Raw genomic sequence first — 6,957 nt, 5'->3', positions numbered from 1 at the left:
TGCGAGGGATGTTAATTTTTATCATTCAGTAAAAAAAAGCACAAATTGGTCGGGAGAAAGTTCATCCGAGATTGGCCGGTTTTCCTCAACCATTTTCTTAAAGCTTTTGGGGGGAGGTTTTGGGGCGGGAGCGGTTTTGTTTTCTCTCGGTTTAGGGGTGGGTTTTGGGGCCGCCAACAAAAAAAGCAAAAGGGAACGCATTTTAGAGGATCTTGCGGTACTTTCTGTTAGTGTATGCCTTCGAGTGGCAGTTGTACGACTTGATCTGATTACTTAGCGTGTACATAAGCTTCTTGTCGTCCTTCTTGTGGCTGATGCTGGTGTAGCTGTACACATCGTTGATGTCACGTGTGGTGCTGGAACCGGAAATGAAACGAGAACGAAATCAAAACACAGAGCTCCTTCGTGATGGCGAAACGGATGCACTCACTTCTTCTGGGTTCTCAGGACACGTTCGGCCCAGGTCTGGGGGCGTGGAATTTCCGACGCAACGCCCCGTGATCGCCGGTCCAGATAGTCGATGACGTCGTCGTAGTAGTTTACGCGATAATCGTACATGTAGTTGTATTGCAAGAATTGTGGGCTGTCGATCAGAAATGGTAAAAATGTGTATTTTAAATAATATTTGCACCTCTTTTAATAATTTTAATTATACATCACTTATTTATTCAAATTTCAAATCCTTGTCGGTTGCGTCAAAATATCCAGAAACGGCTTACTTAATTTTGAATAACAAGGGATCACACTACGGAGGAGGAAATAGTAATTCCCCGTCGCCTCGTAGGATTTAAATAGCTGTCCCTTTTTTGCACATGACAGTAGCCAAAAACCCTCTTCCATTGACACACACCTCGGTAGAGAGTGATCGATAGCATCAGCAGTAGCAGAAGAAAGGAAAAGAATCTTTTATCTCTTTTCACTCGTCAATATCCTCTTCTGTATGGAATAATATTCCCCTAAAACCATCTACGCACTGTATTTCTACGCCAATACAGTGCGTAGCACAAATATACAACTATTTGATTTTTTTAGAATCTTTGTTGTAGATGAATATTTCAAACTTATATTTAATTGTTTTGCCTTTAGTCTTGATAATCGATGAAAGAGTTAGCTATGTCTTCATATTAGTCATCCTAGATTGTAAACTGATATTAATTTGTTTATATTGAAATGGGGATTTATGAAATTCACAAATTGAATACTCGTAATAATTTTCTGTTGAATTGATAACAGCGACCATTAGTCGTTGCAAATGCGGATGAATTTAGTGTATTCGCGATTGAAGATAAATATAAAGAATAAATATGACGGGTGGCGTATTGGTGACTGCGCTGGTCTTTACACGTCAGGACCGGCCCAAAATCTCATCCGTGACGAATCCCCCGTACGTAGGACTGACTATCAAGTTACGGGTATATCACGTTCAAAGTTAGCCAAAAATGACAGGCCTCTAGACCTGTTGTTGTACGGGTTAAAAAACGTCTTAGCCAGCTGTATTAATCTTAACTACCGGTTTAATCACTGCCCGTATTGACCATTTCGTATACCATTGCTGTTTATTTACCAGCTGTTTTCACTATACACGCCAACCGGGTTTCATCCCTTAATTATCGAATAAAAAACTTTTTTTTAAGCTAAGTATAATTATGTCACGCACTGTATACAATATATTGGTGAAGAAGATACTGTTCGAATCATCCGACCCGTTTACTCCACTTGTGTTTGACAGTAGTGGAGTACTAATAGCTATTAGTAGAAGATTGTCTAACGCAATCATCATAAAACTGGATAATTTTTGGAGGATTGAACGGAACCGACAAGAAATCCGAACATTATTACTATATTTGGGCACATTTTTCGTGTAAAAGCTATTCGGCTACTATCTTTCTATAAAATTCGTTTTTGTAAGGATAATTTTCTAGTGATGTTAACGGCCACTTACCGAACCCAGTGCTTGTACAGCGGCATCTTGCGACGGTTAAAGTCATCGACGATGTTCAGCGGCTTTGCGCCCGGCTTGTTCTTCACAATGACGCCAGTGGATGCAGCACCATCATCCATGGTTAGGCAGGTTTATTTGATACTGGAAGTAAGCTGCGGGATGTGGTTTTAAGTAATTGAGAAGTTTAAAAAGAAACGTTAGAGCGCACAACATATTTTCATGACCATCGATCGATTGTTCGCGAACGGGTTTCCTGCTATTGCAAACCCAGCGCCCATCACAACACAACACCAAACGACACACAAATCCACAAAGGCAACGCGTTTAATGTCGGTGATTAAAATTAGACATTATTTGTGATTGCCTGCCGCTGAATGGTTGCGTCACGGACGGAGTGCACTTTTCGCTCGTTTTGGCATCTTTTATTCGCGCACCCGATAGTGCAACAGTGCAACGATCGATTTCGCGAGAAAGAAAAACAACCTCCCCCCCCCCCCCCTACCTCCTCTCGGGCGGCATTTGCACACAAACCAAGGAAAGGCAGCACACTCGGTGCAGGGGTTTGTTGGTTGGAACAAGCACACGCTTTTGTTTTTCGTCTCGTCAATCTTCTGGATTGACTCAGCATCTGGTCGTTGTCGTCGCCTAGCAACGGGTGACATTTCGACGTCCCGTCTCGCCTGATGGGTCTCTGTTACACGATCAAGTAGGCGGAAGTCGCCCGGCCGACATTGCAGCTGTCAAAGGGTTCAAAGAGCGGCCGGGGAATGATACCCAGCCACGGTGCTGTTGATGATTTGTGGCGGCAATGATCGTGACACTTATTCCCAGGCGGCTTTTCAGCCTGTTCCATTTTGGTTAGCGATGAGTTTGACGAATGATTTATGTGAAGTGCCGTTGATGGGAGGTATATTACCTGTTGGCACTACCCCGAAACGTTGGCGCTTACTTTGTACCTGTTGTATCAATGTTTTACCCTGAGCAACGGAAAACAATCTTGATTATTATTTTCTGTTCTTGAAATAATTATTTGCCCTCGAGGGATGTGGTCAAAAGAACACATTGAAAAATGTGAAATTATTCTCCGTAGAGTTGATTTATTCATTCCCACCAATCGACCCAGAAACACACCGTACGTCCGATCGATCGATGTGCGTAATTAATTTCCCTTGCCCTCCCCCTTACAAGCACTTTAAGCATGTGCTAACGAGGCCAATTTATGTGCCCGCTTTGAAGAGAATAATAAATTATCTTCACGCCAGTCGATAAAGGCCAATTTTAGCGTGGCACCGATCCGCACACACATGTAGTCACGAACCCACCAACAAATTACTCGCAAAAAATGGTTGAAAAAGCATTGAAAAGATGCCAGAAAGGGAAGATTTTTAATGATGTTTTACATTCCATACTGTTAAGAATAATAAAAATTATCCCTCTGCCTCATAACACCGTGCAAACACATTGTGCAATGGAATGTAATGTACAACTTTATTATACACTTTGTTTCATTGATTGTAAAAAGTCCTTCATTTCGCATCGATTCACCCACAACAGAATGATTACGCATTACACAACAAAACACTAAACAGCAACACCGTGATCGAACAGCAAATCGAACAAACTCACTGACGCGCCCCGTACCTGTTGAAAATTGACTTGTTAATCCGGTGGAATGAACAGAGAGACTGACTGCTTCCCGCAACCGGACGGTATCGAAATCGACACACGCTGTCGAGCGCTTCAAGCATTCGGGTCACCCGTTTACCTCACCGTCCCCATTACGTTGCCATTTTGATGTGCAGGGGAAAAAGGGGGGAAAAGGGAAGAAAAACGCCTCACGCAGACACTATTCCTTCCTCCTTCTTCCCCCCTCCGCATTAGATCCACCCCGGAGCATCGCTCGAAAGCTCGTTCGGTTTGGCATAGTCGCCAGCGAACGTGTCACGAACGAAGATCACCCACCGAAGCGCTGAGCGAATCAGATCCGCACGGAGTGCCATTAAGGAGGAGCGCAACAACGAGCACAGGTACGCCAGGGGAGACATTTTCGCACGTTTCGAGTGGAAACACCTTTTTGTCCACCGGTTGGATCTGTCAATGGGTGTAGCGCGCGCGCCATAAAAGCAAATTTCCGCGCAACGGGTCGGAAACACACCGAAAAAAACCACCCCGCGATGCGTCCCTTTTCGGTCCAGCGGAAGTGTACGATCGTTATGCGAACAGTGGGTTGATGTGTATGGTCATAATATGCCGCCAGACGTGAAGATCGCGACGTGAACAAATTATTGACTGTTCTTGTTATAACTTGTTGAAATTGGAGTTTTTAAGCGAAAACACTCGCGAATAAATTGTTTCCGCTTTAAAAGATGGCTTTTGAAATGTTAGTCTACGTTTAGGCGCATTTTTCTATAAGTTATGCAATCCGCATGACAAAATATCACTTTTAAAAATTCAAATATGTTAATCTTCCTTTAATATTTTAAGATAAGGGTCAGTTTATCCGTTCGAGGATCCCTTTTTTATTCAATTAATATTTTATTATTGTCAAAATATTCCCGATGTTCCTCTACATCGTCTTCAACACTTAAAACGGATCAACGGAAATGGCTTTTTTTCACGACAAACTCGCATACTCTCCCGTGATCAGGGAGTTTAATCTGGCAAAAAAAGTTTATCAAATCGAGCTCTACACAGATAATTTATCGATTTTAGTTTGTCAATAGCTGTAATCAATGCCATAAAAGAAATAATCAACAACGCCTGATAGTATGCAATTTCTTGTTAACAGACACAAATAGGCGTTAACAGGCTATTATAGTCTTGTTTGTCCTGCTTTTACACCGTCATGTCTATAGTTTTAGATGAATTTGCTAACAAGACATGTACAGGACATCATAAGACGTAAACATTTTTGGCCTGTTTTGCTGTCAGGGAATTTACATTTTGAGTCACTCGACGTTCATCCTGTTCCTTTTCTACGTTTATTTGCATTGTTCGTTACCAAACCGAACGAGGTTAAAACTGTCCGCTTGTTGTCCACAATCAGTGGCTAATTAGCACCGATTGCGAAACCACGACAAATAGCGAGAAATTGTTTGCGTTTCGAGGAAAAGCCAACTGTCCCACGCTTATTGTTGCGCTATGCTGCATCCATGGTTGGCTACACCTCATGGCATCCCGAAACCATTTGCCCCGATCCATCATCGTCGAAGGAGATCCGGTTAGCCACCGGACCACCGCACCGTCCTCGCCATCAAAGCACCGCATCGTGGATGATATAAGCGACGCGATTATTCAAAGAATTCGCACCAAGATTTACGCGGACCTCGGGCAATACTGTATGGACCGTGCAGCAGCGGCGGTAAAACTATCCTTCTCGAACGATACCACCGATTGTGCAGCTGGCCCATAAACACACATTGCTGGGGTTGCATTTGTTGGCCCGCAAGCCGTGAGGTAAAATTAACCATCTTATTTTTACCGGCCGTACCGCTTGGTCGACCGCGTACATACAGTTTTGCATCGATTTCGCGGTTTGCGCACGCCAAATTCCGACCGAATGTCGACGTCGGTCTCGAGGTGCCGCTCACCGTGGGGTTCGGGTTCGAACGCTTTATCGAGCCGCCAGGCTTTGGCGAAAGCCCTCGGCCCCGTGTCCGAGGACAGGGCACCGAAATCGAGAGGACAAAGGTGCTTTCACCGTGTGGTTTGAGCAGCAAATGTGAACCGGAGGTTGAAGCGGTGTTGTTGTTGTGTGTTTTTTTTTTGTAATTGTTTAAGGATGTTTATTTTGGGGAAAGTGGACGTCGAATGAAAATTGATTGTGTGATGGGTTGAGAAAGTGTTTAATCATCACAAATGGTTTTGTTGGGCTGCTGCGATGTTAAATGATCACCCAAAACGCATGAAAGACCAGGCGTCTCCATTGAAGACAGAAATTATCAAAGTAAGCATTACTCGATGACTGTCGTATTAATTTAAACGTAGTATCATCCTTATTACTATTTCTTCGTATAAATACGCGCTCTCTCCCTCACAACAAACCCATATTTCTGCTGTCACAACAAATGCAAACCATTTTCCAAACAACACTTCACGTGCGCCTTTCGTTCCCTTTTCTTCAGTCACCGGAAATTATTCGCACACACTGTCCGGTGTCAGCTGTGCTGTTGTTTCCCCCCCGAAAAAAAGGCGTACCGATTGTTTCGCTGCAGCATACGATACGGGGGCCAGCACTTAAAGGTGACGCAAGAATGTCCTATTTTTGGAGGACACTGGCCTGGGACACACGGGCCTGGTGCTCGAGCGTATGCCGTGTCAGTGTCAAGGAGAGCGGGCGATTCGGGCACGTACGCGGCCTTCGTTCCGGTCAGGGAGCTGTGACTAAATGGACGCTATGCTTTTCCTGGTGTTTCGACATGTTTGAATCGAGTTGTGTTTTACCATCACTTCTAATAATAAGGAAATTGAAACCTTTTAAAGAACGTTGCTTCTTTTGCACACGTTTGACCCAAACGGTTGGGTGCGGGGTTTAGTTGAGTTTGCTGTAATGCATACCGAAAGGTGTGATGTACGGTGACAACCGGCAGCTGGCCAGTGTCATTTACGTGGCTTGTTGTGTGGTGTGGTTGTGTTCTTCCACAAGAGCATAGATTTACATAAAATGTTACTTAATGAACTGAAACAAACGATCAAAAGCAATATGAAACTTTTCCTGCGCATTTTGCACTTCTTTTTATAATATATTCTTTGATATGATTTGCTGGAATGTGTTCTATATAAATTGTTTCACAAAATAGCTCTTATGAAAAGTTGTTACTCTTGTTCACTAATGATTTAAAAAAATAGTTAAAAACACATAACGAATATCGGACGGTGGGACCAACATCGGATAGTGCATTGTGAGTCATATTCGATTATCCCCTTCAAAGTACGAGGCTCAATGCAAATCAAAATGGACACATGATGCCGTCCTTAGCGTGATGTTTGATCGTGACCCCGCGACCGACACTGGA

The 6,957-nt window shown here is 43.5% G+C and overlaps 1 protein-coding gene across 1 annotated transcript; it reads right to left on the bottom strand.

Moving 5' to 3' along the window:
* Nucleotides 1-202: 202 nt before the first annotated feature.
* On the bottom strand, nucleotides 203-2,084 carry LOC128712066 (flightin). The gene is made up of 3 exons (XM_053806960.1): nucleotides 1,943-2,084; nucleotides 431-583; nucleotides 203-356 (listed from the first exon to the last, which is right to left on the bottom strand). The coding sequence occupies exons 1-3, from the start codon at nucleotides 2,059-2,061 to the stop codon at nucleotides 203-205; spliced, it is 426 nt and encodes a 141-aa protein (XP_053662935.1). The 5' UTR covers nucleotides 2,062-2,084.
* Nucleotides 2,085-6,957: the final 4,873 nt, after the last annotated feature.

The sequence above is a fragment of the Anopheles marshallii genome, chromosome 3 (assembly GCF_943734725.1).
Source record: "Anopheles marshallii chromosome 3, idAnoMarsDA_429_01, whole genome shotgun sequence".
Lineage (NCBI taxonomy): Eukaryota > Metazoa > Arthropoda > Insecta > Diptera > Culicidae > Anopheles > Anopheles marshallii.
This window is presented reverse-complemented; position numbering and strand designations above follow the sequence as displayed.

Coding starts and splice junctions, on each gene's coding strand:
- LOC128712066 (XM_053806960.1), bottom strand. CDS start 2,061: ATGGATGATGGTGCTGCATCCACTGGCGTCATTGTGAAGAACAAGCCG. Junction 584..1,942: donor CTGTACAAGCACTGGGTTCG/GTAAGTGGCCGT, acceptor TCTGATCGACAG/CCCACAATTCTTGCAATACA. Junction 357..430: donor GTCCTGAGAACCCAGAAGAA/GTGAGTGCATCC, acceptor TTCCGGTTCCAG/CACCACACGTGACATCAACG.